This window comes from Myotis davidii, unplaced genomic scaffold (assembly GCF_000327345.1).
Source record: "Myotis davidii unplaced genomic scaffold, ASM32734v1 scaffold175, whole genome shotgun sequence".
Taxonomy (NCBI): Eukaryota; Metazoa; Chordata; class Mammalia; order Chiroptera; family Vespertilionidae; genus Myotis; species Myotis davidii.
The window spans coordinates 3,306,749-3,328,077 of record NW_006286972.1 but is presented as its reverse complement, the minus strand read 5'-3'; the positions used below and the strand labels follow the sequence as shown (position 1 = coordinate 3,328,077).

The window sequence follows — 21,329 nt, the reverse complement described above, 5'->3', positions numbered from 1 at the left end:
ATAGGAAGAGAAACCTCCAATGTGAGGTGAAACATTGATCAACTGCCTCGCCCCTGACCGGGGATCAAACCGGCAATCTGGTTATGCGCCCTGACAGGGAATGGAACCCACCACCTTTCAGTGCACGGGACAACACTCCAAACAATTGAGCCACACCAGCCAGGGTCCCATATGCCATTTTTAAAAGAAATAAAATAGTGGATTCCCTTAGCATTCAGAGGAAGGCAGCCAGGGTTTCTGTGGTCTGGCCTATCCCCTCACTTGGCAACAACACCAAATGGCACCTCCGGATTTTCATCACACCCTCAGGTACTCTCCCCACCTACACCCCTGTACTCCTTCCCTGGAATTCTGCTCTTATCTACAGCCAATCTTCTTATCTTCCCACTTCTAGTCCAGAAACATGCCCCAGGCACATCCTCAGAGAGCTATGTTTATATACTGTTGGCTCTTTCAGATGTGAGTTGGATGGGCCTCATTACTGATGTCTGGCATATCTGGGACAGCAACTTTGAGACAATGAATGATGACTTGCTACTCAGAGAAATGTAAACCACAAACTCCCTTAGAACATGTTGGTGGATGATAGTCTGAGATCATGAAAATAGGTAAAATCAAAGACATTATATAGGAGGAAACAGCCTACCATTTTGAAAACGGGAGCCTTCCTTAGACATTCAATGTTTTATTTGCATAATTAACTGTCACATTTCCAACAGTGCATCAATAGAGCAGGTGGGTGGTAAGGAGTGAGGGGTCCCAGACTGCGAGAGGGAGCAGGCCGGGCTGAGGAACCTCCCCACCCCCCAGTGCACGAATTTCGTGCATCGGGCCTCTAGTCAAGAATAAGATTATTTCAAGGAAATCTTCTGGATAGATCCTCCCGCTTTCAAGTCAGCTCAAATGTCCACCATGTCCAGGAGTGTGGAGATATGGAGCTCTGAGGCAATTTCTTCTTCCCTTGAACTTCGGATCAGCCTTTCCAGGTGCTTCAGCCGTTCAGTCAAAGATGTGCCAGTTGCCTCTGACAATTGCAGTTGTTCCCCTGTCCTTTCATTCTATATGAATAGAAAGAAACTAAACATAGCTTTGGGATATCCATACACCAAGATACATTCTCTTTAAAGGCACTAGATTGGGCTCGTGTTAGAAATCCTGTCTGGGGCATGCTGCACTCAACAAACTCCCCTCTTGACACCTCTCATAGATCCTTCCAGCCCCTTCCACACATATACATACACCTGGTATCATCTGCACATGAAATGTTTCTCTGATGATTTACCATGAACTTTCAGCATCAACCATTTTTATAAAGCATCATTTCAGGAGCTACAAGTCACTTGAAATTCCCATCTTTGGATATTCAGTTTGTTTCCACTTTTATGCAGTATAATTAATGCTACAGTGACTGAAAGTACATTAATTTTTTCATATACAGTAATTTCTTTAGGGCAGAATTATTAGGTCAAAGGTTACAAATATTTTTAAGTTGTCTGCCAAACTGATAAATAGAAGCAGTATGTCTTAATTTACTTTCCCTCCCCATTGAAGGACTTCCTAAAGCCAGCCCAAGAACATACCTTTTACCTGTCCAGCATTAACTAAATAACTAGGATTAAAACTCTGGTTTTGCTTCTTCTACCACTGAAGCAAAGACAGTTAAGTAGAAAGATCTAATCTTTGGAGCAAGTCAGGTCTGGCTTTGAAAAGCAGCTCTGCCGCTGACCAGCTGAACAAACTTGGAGGAGGTCCTTGGCTTTTGTGGACTTAACCTGCTCAGGGAAAGGTAATCCCAGAAAGGAAGGTGTGGGTGATGCCACAGCCCGGACAGCATGTGCTCCATAAACAGAAGACACTTTGATCACCTGCTATTCTCCTCACACCCTTACTGAATGTGAGCACACAGTGGTGCGTTTTGTTCAACTCTTCAGCATGTTTCAATGCCATTCTTCGTTCATTTCACAAGTAGAAACTCAAAATTAGTTGGGCCTCTATAACTGACAGATTAAGTGTAAGGAAACATCTAATTTAAGCTAATAACTTATTGGTCATTATAACATCACACGATGAATCAAGCATTAGTTTAAGTCTAATTCTAATATAAATGCCAAATGTACTCTCTTCTCACCTGTGGGCTAGTAGTTGTGGATGTTTTAATCACAGGTTGGATAGTCTGAGGCAGAGACACCAGAGTCTGAGGAAGGTAGAGGGGAAGGGAAGTTGAATCTGTAAATGTTCCTGAGTCTTCAGACAACAACTGCTGAAGTTGATCTTCAAATCTGAAACATTTGAACATTAGGAAGCAAAAAATTAACTATCATTCACTTCTTCTCTATGTGGATACTTTAAATTGTTTAAAGCACTGCTTTTTACTAAGTATAGAACTAAGTTATGACATCAATTGAGAAAATTATTTTTAAAATTATTATTAGCCCTAGCCAGTTTTTTCAGTGGTTAGCGCATCGGCCCGAGGACTGAGGGTTGCAGTTCGAGTCCAGTCAAGGGCACTTAGCTCAGTTGCAGCCTTGATCCCCGGCCCCAATTGGGGCACATGCGGGAGGCAACCAATCGATGAGACTCTCACATCGATGTTTCTCTCTCTATCTCTCCTCCTCCCTTCCACTCTGCCTAAAAATCAATGGAAAAAAATATCCTCAGGTAAGAATTAACAACAAAATTTAATATCGCCCTGGTCGGTTTGGCTCAGCTGGTAGAGCGTCAGTCCAAGGATGGAAGGGTCATGGGTTAGATTCCCAGTCAGAGGCACAGATCTTGATCACAGGCTCCATCCCAGTCCAGGTCGAGGCTCATATGGAGACAGCCAATCCCTGTGTGTCTCTCACATTGATGTTTTTTTCTCTCTCCCTCTCTCTCCCTCCCTCTCTCTCTCTCCCCTTCTTCCCTCCCTTCCACTCTCTCTAAAGATAAATGGAAAAATATCCTCAAGTGAGGATTAAAAAAAAGTCTTCTCTTTAATTTATACAACCAACTTACAATTAATGAGAAAGGTGGCATTTAGCCAAACACAATTGTTTTTAAATGTTATTCAACATTATTCATAATTCTCTTTTACTATATTTTCTCTGGTTTATTTTGGATTTTTATGTCTATAATTAATTCTTATCTCTTGATGGAATAACTAAAGGTGTAGATTTCTACTTACAATTTTAAATTAACTCATAATACTATCCTATCGCCACCGACCATTCTAGAGCTGTCCAATCCATACAACTGCCTTTTCAAGAAAAACAATCTGATCCAATTGTTTAATGATACAGACTTGGGAAAATCTACTTTTAGAAATCATGACACATTCAGATACTCTTACAGCATATATTTATCAAGCCCCTACCAAACACTAGGCACTATTCTAGTTACCAGGGATACAGGACTGAAACAAAGCAGATAAAGCCCAGGTCTACGCAGCTTATACTCTAGTGAGGGAAACAGAAGGGACACATACCTGGGGAAATGTGGTCTGAAGGTGAGAAAGACAAAGTGAAGACTGGAGACAGGGAGGGCTGGGGGGACAGGCAAGGAGGGCCTCAATGAGTAGACATTTGAGCGGAGGCTGGAAGTGAGTGTAAGGTGAGCCATAGGGGTATCAGGGGTTGGCTGTGGAGTCCTGAGCAAACGGAACAGCGAACAAAAGGGCCTGGCTATGCAGTCCCTGGCGTGCTGGAGGAAGGAGCAGAGGTCAGAAAGGAAATGGTAGGCAGAGCACAAAAAGCCTTGCCCACCTCCTAAGGATTTCGCCTGTGGTTCAGGCTCAGAGAGGAAGCCACTAGAAGGTTGTGTGCAAAGGAATAATATGACCTCTGCCTCACACTTGAAAGGCTCACACTGGGTGGGCCAAGACTAGAGTATGGTCTACTGCAGGGGTCCTGAAACAACGGCCTGAGGGCCACATGCAAATACAAATATTGTATCTGTTCCTGTTTTGTTTTTTTACTTCAAAATAAGATATGTGCAGTGTGCACAGGAATTTGTTCATAGTTTTTTTTTTAAAACTATACTCCGGCCCTCCAACTGTCTGAGGGACAGTGAACTGGCCCCGTTTAAAAAGTTTGAGGACCCCTGGTCTACTGCAAACATGGTCCGGTTCTGAATGCTTTGAATAGAGCCAATAGGATTTGTGGATGGACTAGATTTGGAGGGATGATTTCAAGGCATTCGGCCAGGGGCAGCTGGAAGGATGGAGCTGCCTTCAACTGAGAAGACAATTGTAGGAAGGGAAATTTGGAATTGGATTTGGGATGTTAGCTTTGAAATGGCTATCAAGGAAGTGGTAGGATATTCAAATCTGTAGTTCAGAGAAAAACTCAGGGTTTGAGATATATATTTGGAGTTGTGAGAATATTGTTATTTAAAAATCCATGAAACTGGATGAAATCACTGGGGTGTATGTACAGATAACACAGATGCAAGGTGCAGCGAGTGAGTGAGGGGGTAATGGGAGGAGAGGAAGAACCGACAGGAGAGACCTAGGGAACGTGACCAAGCAGGCAGGAGAGGGACTAAGGGCATTCTGGGAGCCAGGAGGGAGGGAGCAAAGGTGGAGAATGGTGCTGGGACATGGGTTCATGGTCAGTTCAGCTGTGCAGGGGGGCAGTGATCCTAACCAGAGTAGACATGAGGGGCAGAAAGTGGCTACATGAAAGACTGGAAAGGAGAACTGAAGAAGTGAGAATCACTGTTTCTGAGTTCACTGTAAGGGAGCAGAAACGCGAGGGTGGTGACTAGAGAGGGAAATTGGGCCATGATAGGGGAAAATGCCAGAAGACTGACTTTCAAGCATGGAGTGGCTTAAGGACACAATGAGTAGAGGGAGGAGCTTCACCTCTTGCTCTCCTCTTTTTCCAGTAGAAGACTGCTGGACAGACACTGGGCCAGGAGCTCCTGGGCAGAGGCTCCGCGCATCAGGTCCTCCGTACTGGGAACCGGCCCCTCTCGGCCACACTCTGCACTCCTCTTCCCTTTTCGGTGCACGTGAAGTGACGGAGTGGGAAACTTGTTTGCAGAAGGATGAAACGTCTTTGTTTCCAAGCTGTAAGTACATGTTTGAAACACATTATCAGGAAAGAGGGAGAAAGGGTTTCTCAGGAAATAGGTAGATGTGGGTGCAGAGAGAGCCTGAGACCCACCCCTTCCTGCTTCCAGCTTCCCTCACGGTCAGGGCTTCCCTCGGGTCAAGTGCAGGGCTAGGAGGGAGGGCAGCCTCTGCCTATGGGACTTGGGGTATCCCAGGCAGCTGGCCTTGGAGCATCCCTACTGAGTGTTGCTCCCCATCCCTGGATTATCAACAGGTCTCTACTCGCCCTATTATTAGCAAGGTTCTTATTTTTATATTCAGCTATTAAGTCCATCTGGAGCTAATGTTTACAATCAGTGGGAGATAGCGAAGCTAACTTTTTTTCTAAACAGATGCCAATGTCTGCCTCCCCAACCCCTAATTTGGCATGGTACTTTTCTCACATGTGGTTCTGTGTCTGGATTTCCTATTCCGATCCATTCGCCTACTGTAACTTTACTACTGTTTTAACATCAGAAAGAGCAGGCCTTCCTTGTTATCCTTACTCAAAATGTTCTCAGCAATTATTACACACATTTTTTTCATTGTGATGAATTTTAGACTTAACCTGTCAAGATCAAGGGGAAAAATCTTTTGGTTTTTTTTCAATTAGAAATGCCCTGCCCTAGCCAGTTGCTCAGTGGTTGGAGTGTCGGCCCGGTTATAGCCTTGATCCCTGGCCCCTACTGGGGCGCTTGCAGGAGGCAACCAATTGTCTCTCTCTCACATCAATGTTCTCTCTCTCTGTCTCCCTGCTCTCTTCCACTCTGTCTAAAAATCAATGGAAAAAATATCCTCTGGTGAGGATTAACAAAAAAGAGAAATGCCCTGACTTTACAGTTTGAGAACTGATATAGTACTGTGTCCTCCCAACAGCAAGGGCAGCTTGCCCCTTATTTTTCAGGTTTTCTTTGCACCTTCAGGGGCCTCAGAGTTTCCCTGACGTTTACGGCCTCTCCAGGTCAGTCTGCTTTCATGTTACAGGCGTGTGGCTACTGTGCGTGGGACTTTTATACCTGGTAGATCGATCTATCTAATCACCTTCCTGAACCATGCATGACTTTAAGGGAGTAACTTGGTTATCTTTTTTTTTAAATATATTTTATTGATTTTTTACAGAGAGGAAGGGAGAGAGATAGTTAAAAACATCGATGAGAGAGAAACACCGATCAGCTGCCTCCTGCACACCTCCTATTGGGGATGTGCCCGCAACCAAGGTACGTGCCCTTGACCGGAATCGAACCTGGGACCTCTCAGTCCGCAGGCCGACGCTCTATCCACTGAGCCAAACCGGTCAGGCTTGGTTATCTAGAACTAACAACTTTACTATCTGGAAATGACAGTTTCTCTTTCCTTTTGATATTTATGCCACCTATATCCCTGCACTGGGCAGGATTTCCAGGACAAAAGTAAACAGCAGTGACATCAGGGCAGCTCAGGCTGGTTTGACCTCAGTGTTTCTAATGTTTTACCAAGAAGAATGGTTCTGGGGGCAGAAATTTTTTTTAACCCAAGTTTGATATGAAATTTTTTATGAGGAATGGGTATACAGTTTTTAGGCAGGAAAGCATATAAAAGCATTTCCTACAAAATGAGCACTTATTTTTCTGTCATGGCACCATATTACACAAGTAGATTGCTCTTTGTTGGTACTGCTTATCCTGGATAAAGCCTACTTGTGAATTTTTATGTACTGCAAGACTGGATGTGCTGACATTTGATTTACCCACGATGGGCTGGATTCTGTGAACAGGGTATGAATTTCTGTCTGTGTACCTTGGAAGAGAACTACATGGTTTGTTCTGTTAGGTGGAGGGATGACAGAAACACACAATGAACACAGATCTCACCACCCCTGATGCAGCTGGAGGTCCTTCTGCGTCTGCATTCTGGCTTGTTCCCACGACATAGGAACATCATATGTCTTCAAATGGTTTTTAAAAAAATATACACATATTTGACCATCTTCACTCAGTGCCTCTGAGAAAATATGAAAAACAATTTTAAAAGAATATAAAAAAAGCAACAGGTGACCACTTGACATTTGCTTATATTCACTGATTTCAAGAGCAGCCCCTCTGAGTAAAGTGACATAGTTACGTGACTCCCATTTGAGCCAAATACGCTCCAAGTGTCCGTGGGTCACTCAACGTCCAGTCCGGCTCACGCCCAGAGTGTGGAATGGCAAATACAACCACTCAGAGCTACAAACTGTCTTAAACTTAGAGCCAGCCTAGGGGGCCCATATCAAGGAGTTGAGTCCTGGCTCTCCTGGAACCGTCTTAGCTCTTCCCAATTTTTACAAGTCACCTGGAAGTCGCTGGCTTAAAGGAGGGAGTCCCAAGGAAAGGAAGAGTGGTGACCCACAGGAAAAAACACAATTATCAATTAAGCTTCTTTCCTTCCTGTAACAGGCTCCGTCAAGTCTCATGAGGAGCCAGCCCATAATGTCATACGCCAACTACCTGATGTGACAGGAAGCCTAGGGGGCGTCCAGTCCCTCAGCTTGTGGTTGATACACAAGGCAATGACGTCGTCCCACGGGATCTCAGCAACCGAGGGCCCTGCCTCCCAGCCAGGGGAGGGGTTCTGGCTCTTCCACCTGACGTAAGTCCTTCGGAGCAGGCTCTCCACCTGGGACTGGAGGACGGGCTGCGTCTGGCAAGAGCTGGGGATCTGGGAGGCATACTGGATAACCATGGAGCACACAGGAAGCCAGGGAGCTGGAGAGAAAGCACCGTGTGAGTCACTAGGTTTGGCCAAAGTACAGGTGGAAATCTACATGAAATGTTCTTCACTCTGTATTAACTCAGGAGAAGGCAACCGCGTAGCTGAGAATTCTGTTCTTGAATCTGAATATAATAAATCATAGCTGTTCAGGGAAAAGCATCTCCCTCCCCATGTCCTGACAAGGGACCCAGACTCCCTAGACAAAACTCACAACTAAGGGTCCCCCCCAAGGGATTCTAATTGTACACTACAGGCCCAGGAATCTGTACTTTAACAAGGACCCAGGTGAGGCTGGTACATGAGGTCCTGACTTCTCTGGGGGAACACTGACCTAGCTCACAGCACAGAGGGTTTGCGCTGTGTGCTCTGCTTCCTTTTGAGTTCCTTCCGAAATGAGCATCTGGTAGACCTACTGAAGACCATACCCTGAAATTTAAAAGGGCACCTGAGCCCTATATTTCATGCAGCCCAGGTGGCCCTGCCAGGCCCCAGGCTGTACCACATAAGCAGTGAACCGCCTCCTTCCCTCCTAACAGCTTCAATAAGGGAAGGGCAGTCTCCATGCCCAGCCCAGGGGACCTGGAGATTGCATCAGAACCGCCCAAAGGCTTCAACTGCACAGCCAGCACCACAGAACAGAGGCTTCTGACAAAGGAACACTGGCTGCAAGTCAGCACTGAGTGCTGTGGCCCCAGCAGTGTGGGGATAGGACTGCACAGTCCCCACACTCTTCACCCTCATACCCAGTGGTGCAGGCAGGACAGGACCTGCCGTCCACTCAGAAACTCCAGGCCTTGGGGTCAGTGCTCCTCCCACACCGCACACCACCTTCCTCCCAGGGGTCAGCAGATTGCTGATTGCAGATTGCCACAGACTGCTCTGTTGGCAGAGAAGGGCCAACTATCACTTCACAAAAACCCTGCTCACTCTGACTCCTACACCCAAAGGGAGGTGCAGAATGGGGACAGAGGACACAGAATAGAGGCTATGAGAACCTCACACCAGTGCCCAATACCTGCCAGGCTGCCACTACAATAAGAAAGAAAATGGGTGTTCTCGGTCGCCCCCTATACTCATCCCCAGGCATCACCCCTCAGCACGCGCACATACCCCCCGGGGGTGGAAGGTCCATCTGCGGGAGCTGGAAGCCCAGCACGGCCTGTTTCAGCCAGGCCAGGTGCTCCGGGGAATTCCAGTGAAGGTGAGGAAGCAGCCGGCTGCCCCCTGCCTCAGCAAACTCGGTGACAGGCCAGGACAGGTCGCAGAGCTGCTCGGAGGACACCACGGAGGCGAGGAAGTGCAGAACACTGTTGAACAGCTCGATGATGGCACCAGGTTCCTGTGAGGCCAGGCCGCCCAGCCGCCTCTCTCTTCTGTCATGGAAAAACCGGCCGCTAAACTCACGGCCAACCCCATCTTCCACATACTGAATGAGGGTCTGGCAGCAAAGGTCAAGGGCACAGGGGCAGTGGGAGACCAGCCACTGCACGGCCTGGGAAACCTGAGAAGCAAAGACAATTGGAAGAGCAGGTCATGCTGTTTTTCAGGAGCCTTCTGAAGGGGCCCCACCCACAGCGGCCCCAGCAGGTGCCACCAGAGCACCAGCTTCTCAAACACGCTGCGGAGCAGAAGCTTTTGCTGCAGTGGAGTTTGGCCTCCTGGGCCCTGGAGACATACAGCGAGGAGCCTAGGACCCTGAAGTGGGGCTGCAGGATCACCCACTGGAAGGGCTCGGGCTTGAAGAAAACGAGCCCTGCACATCCGCTTCACCATGCAGAGAGGGAAACCATGTCTTCCAGTTCTTAGAAGGACTAACAGCTTCGTTATATGCCTGGATGCTTTCACATCCTGTCGCTATCTTTCTTCCTATAGTTACTTTTATAATTCCCCTGGAATTTCTTTCACTAATATAAATGTCAGAACAGGCTTCTTTTTTTTTCCCTAATATAAATGTCAGAACAGGCTTCTTTTTTTTTTTTAAGGAAACTTCTGATAACATTATTTCTTCATATATTCCAAGAACCATCCTACAAAAATAATTTATGTATCTGACCTTCAAACGTAAGACATGAATGGTCATATTTTAAATCCATACCTATAAAACCCCTAAAGAAATGACATGAACAGCCTGGCCAGTGTGGGTCAGTGGTTGAGCATTAACCCATGAATCAAGAGGTCACTGAATCAATTCCCGATGAGGGCACATTGCCTAGGTTTCGGGATTGATCCACAGTAGAGGATGTGCAGGTGGCAGCCAATCGATGTTTCTCTCTTTTTCACGCCCTTCCTCTATCTCTCTAAAATCAATAAGAGTATCTTGTTTTTAAATTTCATTTTTTGCAGATAGCAGGACTATGGGCAAATTTTATCTTTTATTTCTATTTCTGCTTATATTTTTAGGTTACCTTTTAAAAATAAAATTTAAAAATGCAAGCAGCAATATACACCAAATTCAAGATAGAACAAGAAGAGAAAAACTGAAGTATCTGGTTGGACCTTTAAAAATAATGAAAACTTACCTTATTTGTGCCTTGTAAATCATTAATGGACTCAGGAATTTCAATAATGATATAATCCGAAATCAGCTTAGCTGAAACCAAATCCTGTAGCATCAAACCTTGGAAAGAAACAGGTCACATGTCTTCTGCTAAGTGTGTGTATGAGCAGATACCTCACTGCACTGACCCCGCCCAGACCTGCTCCCAGTCACCACGGTGGCTGCTATCCCGACTCCTGCACCACAGTGGCTGCCAGCACCTCCTCAGACCCGGGGCTCAACCCATCTATGGAACATGCTGGCTCATCAAGGAGATAGCCTTGCCAAAACCGGTTTGGCTCGGTGGATAGAGCGTCGGCCTGCGGACTGAAAGGTCCCACGTTCGATTCCGGTCAAGGGCATGTACCTGGGTTGCGGGCACATCCCCAGCGGGAGATGTGCGGGAGGCAGCTGATCGATGTCTCTCTCTCATCGATGTTTCTCACTCTCTATCTCTCTCCCTTCCTCTCTGTAAAAAATCAATAAAATATATTTAAAAAAAAAAAAAAAAGGACATAGCCTCACTAACCATCATCCACTTCATTCTCCACGGCGACCCCTCCCAGGCTGGGTGCGAGCACCACCAGCGGCAATGCAGGCTGGAAGGGCTTGGCCTGCAGGAGTTGCTTGAGCTGCAGCAGTGCTGACAGCCAGTACACGTCCTCCTCTGCAATGTCCTCGCTCTTCGTTTTGGGGGCAAGCAGCAGCATGAGGCCACTGGCTCCCAGGAGCTCCTTCTGTGTCTCCACGGCATCCAGGGCACCATCACTGAGAGCACCGTAGGCTACCTGGAACAGCACCATCAGGGGGTCAATCAGCAGTGAACATCTGCCCCTGAGCAAGCGCAGCCAAACTGCATTGCCCTTTGGACCAACCTCCCTCCATGAGGCCATAATTATTGCCAGAAACAGCTGGAACAATGGGTAATTCAGCCTCCAGCTATAATTGTTTTTGAGCATGTTACTTTCATATTAACAGTTACCCTTAAACAGTTCTAAAAACAGGTAAGACCATAATGACAGAAAAGGATGGGCAAGCCAGCAGCAAACAAGGGATTTCAACCCATTTCTAGAAAACAGTGTGGAGATGGGAACAATCACTTGGTTGGGAAAGCAGAGGAAGCCACACCTGTGGGGCTACAGACATGGTGTGTAAAGACCCAGGCCACCTGAGCTTGAAAAGCCCCGAACACCCACAGGGTCTGCCCAACAGGTCACTAAGGGAACTCCTGGTAACACCCACCAGGTGGCCTTTAAGTGCAACCTGTACCCTCAGCAGGGGTCTGCCCTGAGAGGGTCCAGTCGCAGGGCACCTCTAGGCAAGTGGAGGGTACTTGGCCACTCCCCACCTGACACTGAAAGATGGAATAAAAAAACATTTGGAATATAAAGTCAAGGAAATTTCCCAGAACACAATATAAAAAAGCAAGACAGAAAACAGGATGGTGCTCTGGCTGGCACCTCAATGGTTAGTGCTATCAACACCCAAATGCTCAGCACTGAAGCCCACACTTCCTGCCCTGCACTGCTGTTTTCCAACTAAATAAGACACACATCTGGTTTTATTTCCGAAATCTAAAATTCATTTATGCAGATTTGAACCTAATGCAGAAACAAGTTCTCATTAAATAAGAATCTCTCCAGAAACCAATTAATGTGAATATTGTGCAAACACCTATAAAGAGCAAAAACTAGAACTTGTAATGGAAAACTGAGGACAACCTGAATGTAAAACAAAAACAACTAACCTGAAATGTCAAATGTTGAACCTAGACAGTAGCTGGGTTCAAGTTTAGTGAAAACGAAATAGGGCAACCAAGGTACATGCCCCTGACTGGAATCGAACCTGGGACCCTTCAGTCCACAGGCTGATGCTCTATCCACTGAGCCAAACCAGTCAGGGCAACAATAAAGATTTTTTAAAACACATTAATTTTTTGCTAAGACCTGGTGTATCAGGAAGCTATTTTAACAGTGATGTCAGTAGTGAAGTGTAACCATCACTGATTTTTGTGGAAAAAATCTGTTTATCTCTTGAGTTAATTACCAGAGGCAAATGAATATAGAGTTCAGGGATTCTGAATGATGTGCAGAAGAGCATAGTGCATCTATGCATTTCTCAGGATGGTTCTGAGTTTCACCAAGTTCTCAAAGTGGTCTATGACCAGAGACAGGTAAGGCTCATTGTGCTCCAGACGCTAGCCTGGTATCCACACCAATAGGGGTCCAAGGGCTGTTTATGAACCTCCCCCCCCAAATTCTTTCAAAAACATTTCAGGTATTTATGATTCCAGTAATGTCCGGGCATGAGAGAAAATAAGACAATCACAGAAGTACATACACGAAGTGGTTATCACTCACCTTTATACACACGCTGACAGAAACTGCCTGATTCCCTTTGCTGCCGAGTGTGTTAAACAGTGTGAGTGTCTGAATTCCACCAGCGTCACTGCATGTGTCATCCAAGCCATCACCTCCCATGAACTTGACTTTCAACCAATCTGCCAGAATTCTGTGAATAAAAGAAAACAACACTTGAAGAAAAATCTAATTCTAAATCTGAACAATAAATATTTTGGAAAGAGAAATATCACACAGATGTAGGTCCACAGACACAAATTCTACTGTGAAGTAGATCTGCACAAAACTCTACTGGGATCTTTCTTTTGGGTAAGAGAAGAGAGCACTCAGGAATTGGTTCATTCTAATGTGACTTAAGATTCCAGAGCACCAAGAAAAGACTCTGAGCAACAGAAAAGATCCTTAGAATTTAAAATACACACGTTTTATAGAATCTAATTCCTCAGACCTGAGACCTTAAGAATTCTTGGGACATATATCTCCTAATGAATTAGCAAATCAGAAGACAGCTATTTTAAGAAATGAATCATTTAGACGAAACCGGTTTGGCTCAGTGGATAGAGCGTCGGCCTGCGGACTGAAAGGTCCCAGGTTCGATTCCGGTCAAGGGCATGTACCTGGTTTGCAGGCACATCCCCAGTGGGAGATGTGCAGGAGGCAGCTGATCGATGTTTCTCTCCCATCGATGTTTCTGGCTCTCTATCTCTCTCCCTTCCTCTCTGTAAAAAATCAATAAAATATATTAAAAAAAAAAAAAAGAAATGAATCATTTAAATGCTTTTAAAATACCACAACGCTCCTCCTTGCTCAGCTGTCTTATGTGATAAGCTTTGTGACTTTCTTTTTCTTTAGCCTACATATGTTCCTGCTTAAACAGTAATGTGTTCAGAGAACGTAATACCCTCAGGCATTGCTGACAGGAATGTAAAATCGTACAGCCATTTTGGAAACAGCTCAGAAAATCTTCAAACACTTAAACATAGTAACCGCACAACATGGCAATTCCACTCCTAGGTATATAACCAAGAGAACTGCTAACATATATCTACACAAACACTTACACACAAATGTTCATAGTAGCATGAATGGCCAAAAAAGTGGAAACAACCCAAATATGCCCATCTACTGATGAACAAATAAAATGTGATAAATTCATTCCATGGAATAGTATTCAGCCACACACACACACACACACACACACACACACACAAAAAGGACTGATATAATCTCTACAACATGAACATAGAAAACATTTGTGCTGAGTGAAAGATGCCAGTCATAAATCCCACATGCTGTATGACTCCATTTATTTAGGATGTCCAGAACAGGCAAATGCATAAAGCCTGAAAGCAGACTAGTGGCTGCCAGGGGTGGAAGGTAGGAAGGAATGGAGAGTGACTGGTAATAGATACGGGGATTCTTTTTAAGTGAAAAAATGTTCTGGAATTAAATCCTGATGATGGTTATACAACTCTATGAATATACTAAAAACCAGTGAAATACACACTTTACATGGGCGAAATTTACACGTGAATTACATCTCAATAAAGCTGTTAAAAAAGAAAAGTAACATGTTTTATACTTGCTTTAAACGTATGGAAGCGATTTGGTTATAGGAAATAATGCCATGTCAACTTTTTGGATTTCTTTTTTAAAATGCCAAAGTTTTTTTCTAAGAAAAAAATGGAACTATTAGTATAGCAGACAAATTGTAAACTGTCTTCCACAAGATTCTAAAATGAAGCAGGCTCTAGTCAATACACCTTAGTGTAGCTTTAAATAACAACTCTGAAATGCTTTTGGACAGACTATTACCAAGTTTACAGAATAAAAGTTTAAATAATGTAAAGTGTCAATTTCAAATCACAAACAAAACAGACTGCAAATCTAAGCACCAATCATAAACCGACACATCAGTGTTCCCATCATGCACGAGAGGAACAGGCCACTCTGACCCCAGCCACCCCAGCCACCCTCGTTGCTCCACTGCCTGACACTCTCGGGAGAAGTGCTCCACCTCCCCAGGCTGCTTTCTCAGCATCAACCGCCCCCTTCCCCCCGAGGGAACCCCTCCCTGACCTGCCAGGACTCCATGGGGGCTGCTCTTCTCCGTAGCTGGGCAACACCAGCACCAGCTTCCAAAACGCATGCTCCCTGCTACCAGGGAGGTGCTCAGCCACGAGGGATGGCAGGTCCAGGGGCGCCCAGGCTGCATCACTGGAAGGAACAGACAGAGCCAGGTGGGTGAGCTGGTGCTCAAGCCCCGGGCAGGAGCAGCTCGCACGGCGGGAGCAGGACCGACCTCAGCAGCTGCTGGTGGAAGTGCTGGACCTTCAACTGGTGCGTTGTCTTGTTCCTGAGCCACCTGAGCCTACAAAGAGAGGGGGAACAACAATGTGCCGACGTGAGGCCAGCTCAGTGCCCAGGGAGGGACCTGGTAAGTACTCACACTGATGGTTTCAGTAAAAAGGAACTGGGGGACATACTTAGGAAACCAAGAAAATGTTTTCTGAGAAACGGATCAGTCAAAAGACCTGTTCATTCCACAGATACCAATTATCTACCATGTGTCAATCATGGGAGACGCGGTAAACAGAGCAAATTCCTGCCCGTTAGGATACCCGCTGTCATGGGGAAAGACACGCCTCTGCAAGTAGACGGCATGGTAGGCGCATGGGTATGCTGTGGTCTGTTCACACAAGGCGGTCAAAGAAGTGACATGCGATAAGCTGTCACTTCTAAAGGAAGTAAGGGGAAGCAGCACGACAATTTCAGGGGAGAGGGAGGGGGGGTGGGCATGCCAAGGCAGGAGTGGGCTTGTGTGCACAGGATACAGAGACAGCAGTTGGGGTTTGGAAGGGGAGGCAAGGGCTGCCATGCAAGGACTCAGGGAGCAGCACAAAGATGTCAACTAGAGGCACAAGGTGACCAGACTCAACTGTGATGGTGGGAACACCAGGGTGTAGAGGTCAAGGGCAGAAGCTGGCAGACAGGCAGGGTGGCAGCAGAGGTAGTGAGGGCAGTGCTCTAGAATGATGGGGCCGAGCGCAGGTGTCTGGTCTAAGCCCGAGGAAGACAGGCTGGCATTCCACGGAAGGCCCCGAGAGGGGCAGGCTGGGTGAAAAGTAGGTTCTGACATCGGGTTGGGAATTGGATACAGAAGTCTAGAACACAGGATACAGGAGCCTCGGCCGGAGATGCACGAGGGGAGTTGTCAGTGTGAAGGACAGAAAAAGATTACCAAGGAGGGAGCAGCAGGGAAGAACAGAGGGCAGGGGGCTGTGCTGAGAGTGTGTTTGGGGGTGAGAGACAAAGCAGCCATGACTTCAGGAGGCCAAGCCAGTGTCCAGGCTGCCATGGGTCAAAGAGGAGTGCTCTGACCACAGAGTGCATCTGAGACAGGTCAGCACTATTGCCCACCCCACTTACAGAGGCAGAAACAAGATCGCAGAAATCTCAGCAGCCACAGTTTGTTGGAGTCAAATGAAACCCTGGAGACGGCTGTCAGAGAGAATGTCCCGTGACAGCCCAGGAAAGATGAGGCGCACCGTGAGACCCAGACAGTGTGCTGTTACAGCCCCTCCATGCTGGCTTCCCCCGGGCTCCCCACGGGGCCTGAAGAGAGGCCGAGCCCTGCACGGCTAGCAGTGGACAGCCCAAGCGAAGACCTGGGCAGGGCCCTCAGGAGCTGCACACGCTCAGAGTGACGGGGAGCAATGGCGGGGAGGGCCATGCCAAAGGGGCACAGGAGGGAGCCCCGTGAGGAGAGACTGGAGGGTGGGAGGTGGAGTCACTAAAATGCTGTTGCAGAAGACAGAGGGAGCTAGTGTGAGTGAGGCAGCAGCAGAAATGACAAAGAAGCAGAAGAATCCAGAAGCACAGAAGACAGGAAGTGGGAGTGGCAGTGAGTGCACATGGACCTCTGATTCCACAAATGAGAAAAACAGGCAGTTCCAACTAAAATTCAATTACCAGGACCCCAAATGTTTTAAGGGAAAAAGGCATAAAAATCAAAGCAGACAGAGCAACCACATGTCCAGAACTGGAGGGAAAGACACCTGCAAAAGTGCAGTCCTACGTCCACTCTCTGACTCATCTATCTTCCCGCCCAACACAGAGGTGGGACGGGGGCACTTAGGAGGCGCTGTGGCAAGCTGCGCACTGACCTGGTGCAGGAGATGCCCACTTTCCCAGCGTGGCCAAGGTCCAGGAGGCCCTTGGCCAAGTTCTCCTCGGCAATGGGACACTCTGCACTGGGCACCAGTGCTGTCAGCCGGTCATTCACATCCACACAGCAGGGCGCTGCAGGGAAGGCCCGCATCTGACGCCTCAGCTTCTTCCGAGCTACAACAGCTTCCCTCCACCTGAGGACACACCAACATGTCATCACTGGGTGTGTTAAAGGTCCACCACAGGGACAAATGCAAACATAAGCTCCGGCATCATTAACATGGGAACACAGTTTCTGGCAATATGTTCAGTCTTTTTCAGCAACAGTCCTGAAATTAAGAAATTAGCTAGAAAACTCAAGGGGAAAAAAAGTTTAAAAACAACCACTCAGGCATAGCAGAGGCCTGAAGCAAATGAATGGTGGTAAGCAAAAAGAGTTACTGAACTTAATAGTTAATGCGGACTGCTCTCTGGAGGGCCAGTCTGGCAATATGGATACAAGGTACATAGACCCTCTGACCCAGCAACCACCACTGATGGAACTTCACCTCCAGACATGTGCAGTGTGTGTGCAAGACGGTTACTACAGTATTTTGTCGAGGCTAAAGAGAGAAATCCACGTGGAAGTCCATCCACAGGGCCAGGGGGGCCGTTTACAGTGCCACTGGCGACAACTGGGAAAGCTGACATGCTGCTGTGGCCAGGCCTCCACCTCCTAGCAAATGGAGGGAAGAATGGACACAGAGCGGGCAACATGCTCCCAGATGTGCTGAGAACTACAAAAAGGGCAGAGGTGTCTGTGGGTACACAAGCAGCTGGAGGAAGATGGTCTCTCATGGAATGGAGACGCACTGCTCACTGCTCCCTTTCATGTGGCTGCAACTGCCAAGGAACACTAGTACTTATTTTAAATTTTACATGAACTGAATCACCATACAGATTATGTAACACATACATGCCCAGTTTAGAGATTAATGATGGTCAAACACCCACATCCTTCCATCCAGTTGAGAAGCAGTGCCCCTGACGCCATGGACCCTGCTTAGTCACACGCCCTGTTGTTCCCAAAGTAACCCCTATGCTGTGTGTGTATTTGTTATATTCCTTCTTTTCTTTAGGCTTTCACTACTATATAAGTCCAAAACAACCTATCTGAATATACACTGCTTGTATGTTGTACACATTTCTGTAGGAATTATCTTTTTTCATTATAAATTATGTTTTGTACACAGCTATAATTTGCTTGGTTTGTTCATGGCCATCTCCCTGTGTTTAGTGCAAAGGGTAAACGAGAAAAAGCAACCTTTAAATATTTGTCAAAATACAGAACAATCCTCCCCAAACTAATTCCTTACTTATTATCCCTTTATACCTTTTAGGAAAGAACGTGGAACGTGGAACGTGGAACGTGGAACGTGTGTGTGTGTGTGTGTGTGTGTGTGTGTGTGAGTGCACATGCGTGCATGTGTATAATTGTCCGTTTCTGAAAAGTATAATCTTCGTAAAAAGACTCCTGTGTGCATGGATTTATCTGTAAGAACACATAACTCACCTCTGAAGATACTTGCAGTAGCACTGAAGTTCCTGGAGGGTCTCCTTTGCAGTCTGGAAAATCTCCTCCCCAAGAAACAAGCCCACCAGGTGGGCACAGACTTCCTCACAGCAGCGGGCCATGCGGACCTTCTGGTCTGTCTCCACGGCACTCCTAGGAAACAGGCCATCAGCATGAGAGCCACTGCACCAGGCCCACACACACGGAGGGCTTGCCTTAAAAGTACAAGAGTCCACATCTTTTATATTGAAATGTATTACGCCCTTGCTTCAAGAGGAACTTTAAGATTTTCATTTTACTTAAGGTATGGCCACCTGGAAAGGAATATCATACAACAAACATAAGAGAAAAAGGACAAAATTACAGGGTACTAGATTACAGGTCCAGTGGGGCCCTTGGAAATAGTCCAGAAATAAAGCTTTATTTTAAAACAATGGCTAGAAATGTTAGTTTTTAAATGACCATTAAGACATCCTCTCAACAGCAATATTTGCTGTTTCCAATTAGAAGTGTCTCAAGAACATAACTGGCAGCCTGTGGTCAAACAACGGTGGCCCTCATATAAACCAGTATCTGTAAGAGAGATTTTTACAACAAAATTCTATCAACCAAAGGGTAAAGAGGACTCTATCAAATATATTTAGTCACAAAAATCAAAGTAGCTTAAACAGGCAAGACCCATTTCCAATAGCCACCCTCTGGGGTGAGCTGCAAGCCAAGCCTCCTGGAGCCAAGGAGAACAGCACGTTCCCTGCACATCAATGAGTCCTGGGTTCCTTATCTCCTAACACCCCTTCTTGGGATTAAGAACAGACAGATATCTATCAATGTAAGGCCTCTTATAGTAAATATGGAAACAGATTCCCAATTAACAGAGAGGGAAACATCAATTAAGACACTCTGTCTATAGGTCTGTTCCCCATCTACACTGGGAGCTGTGATCAGGACTAAAGAGTCCGTCATCTTTGGGGCTATCTCAGAGAACTTAAGTACCAGGACAGATTTCCCTACACAACTGAACCTCTGTCTTCCCTGAAGCCTGGCATGGAAACCAAGAAAGTTCCTAAGTGAGAAAGCTCCAGGAAATATTTTAGCATGTGGAATAAGAGAAGGATCTTTTACTAGAGGAAAACTAACAATAAGTAACCTGGTATGGAGACTACCAGCAAACCCTTTTGCTGAGACATCCCCATGCCCAGGGCAGGGTCCACAACGAGGATAACAGTGAAAGGGAGGCCCTCTCTGGAGGCCACACGCATACAGGGACAGGGTTCTAGTGTTTGGCTATCAAAAGATATGTATGCTCCCTGCGAAAGTGCAACCCAGCTAGCCGGAGCTGACCAGCCTGCCCACAGCGCCTAAGGATCCTCCTCCCTCCTGCCAGTCCACGCCTCTCACACTGCAGGACCCAGCACTTCACTTACTTCAACTCCTGGGAGCAGGTTTCCCTCACACATTCCATCACTACCAGCTCTGTCAGCTCTGCAGCCAGGCCCTGACTCATCTGAGTTAACACCAGTTCTCTTTCTCGTTTCAACCTAAGGGTTTAAAACAAGAAAAAAGAGCAAGGGTAATGTTTAAGAATAAAAATAAGCAGCATCACACTCCAAGACCTCACAGGTGGAGGTGTGAGTTGTGCTGCCCGAGTCCGTAGACCTAACCCTCTGATCCCACCAGACAAACCACACAGTTGAGCTGTCCCCATTCCAGCCCCACTGGCCACCGCCCTCCCCCGCTGGCAAAGAGCTGCTGCTGCTGCTCACAAGGTGGGTGTAGCCTCAGGACCCATCCACTCCGTGGGCCGAAGTGTATGGGGGCCCTGGGTGAGCCTCGGGCCCGATGCAATGGACAATAATGGCAGGAGCATGCCAGGCCCGGTTAGGTTCTCGCCCATGTCCACACACTCTGACCCCAGGTGCACTGCAAGGACGAGACACACTCACCTCTCCTCTTCAGCCCGCCGCCTCTCCTCCTCTTTTCGCTCCCTTTCCTTCGTCATTTCTTCAGCTGCAATGTGCCTCAAAATGCCTGTGGTAGCAGCTGTTAACAACTCCTCCACAGCAGCATTGGAAACACTAGACAGAGCAAAATGGATAGAATTCTAAATAAATAAGTGCCAAGCTAACCATATAACTAAACTTTTAACATTGGCAGGGGGAAGAAACATATTTAGCTTTCAGCATAAAAACAGTTAGAAACACAAAATCTATCAAAACTGACATCAAACCCATAGCCTAGGTGTCCAAACTGGGAATCGTCAAACCCACAACCTTCTGGTGTACGGGACTATGTTCTAACCAATGAGCCACTGGCCAGGAGCAGACAGATTGTGATTAAATTTATTAAGACAAGATGTTGAAGTATTAGACAGAAGCAGATACATAATGTTTGTAGTTTTAAATGTCTAAGGAAATTTTACTATGGTGTAAAATACAAATGGTACAAAATATTCAAATTTTTAATAAGCTGAAACGTAACCCAAGATTTTTTAAGTTAGTTTCTTATTGTTGTTTGTTTTGTTGTTGTTATTCCTCACTCGAGGATATTTTTTCCATTGATTTTGAGAGAAAGTAGGGAGGAGAGGAGGAGAGAGGACGAGAGAAGAGAGAAACTGATGTGAGACACATCGATTGGTTGCCTCCCCCATGCACCCTGACCAGGGTCAGGGATCAAATCTGCAACCTAGATACGTGCCCTTGACTGGTAATCGAACTCGAGACCCTTCAGTGCATGGGCCGATGCTCCAATCACTGAGTACACTGGCCAGGGCTAAAGTATTTTTATTGGGGGGGGGGGGGTAATTTTGAATATTTATTTATTTATTGAATTTACTGGAGAGATATTGATTAATAAGATTATGTTGATTTTAGGGATACAATTCTGTAATAAGTCATCTGTATGCTGTATTGT

The 21,329-nt window shown here is 46.3% G+C and overlaps 1 protein-coding gene across 1 annotated transcript in view; it reads right to left on the bottom strand.

Annotated features, from left to right (window-relative positions):
* Window positions 1–609: 609 nt before the first annotated feature.
* Window positions 610–21,329, bottom strand: part of MCM3AP (minichromosome maintenance complex component 3 associated protein) — a 40,346-nt gene continuing 19,626 nt past the window's right edge. Inside the window, exons 15-29 of the mRNA XM_006758771.2 lie at window positions 20,363–20,494; window positions 19,844–19,957; window positions 18,420–18,572; window positions 16,864–17,061; window positions 15,000–15,068; window positions 14,777–14,914; window positions 12,698–12,848; window positions 10,867–11,125; window positions 10,321–10,418; window positions 8,912–9,302; window positions 7,537–7,794; window positions 6,922–7,051; window positions 4,841–5,047; window positions 2,129–2,279; window positions 610–1,058 (exon numbers count right to left, since the gene is read on the bottom strand). Coding sequence (XP_006758834.1) covers window positions 900–1,058; window positions 2,129–2,279; window positions 4,841–5,047; window positions 6,922–7,051; window positions 7,537–7,794; window positions 8,912–9,302; window positions 10,321–10,418; window positions 10,867–11,125; window positions 12,698–12,848; window positions 14,777–14,914; window positions 15,000–15,068; window positions 16,864–17,061; window positions 18,420–18,572; window positions 19,844–19,957; window positions 20,363–20,494 — 2,608 coding nt within the window. The 3' untranslated portion in view covers window positions 610–899. The remainder of the gene's footprint in view (window positions 1,059–2,128; window positions 2,280–4,840; window positions 5,048–6,921; window positions 7,052–7,536; window positions 7,795–8,911; window positions 9,303–10,320; window positions 10,419–10,866; window positions 11,126–12,697; window positions 12,849–14,776; window positions 14,915–14,999; window positions 15,069–16,863; window positions 17,062–18,419; window positions 18,573–19,843; window positions 19,958–20,362; window positions 20,495–21,329) is intronic.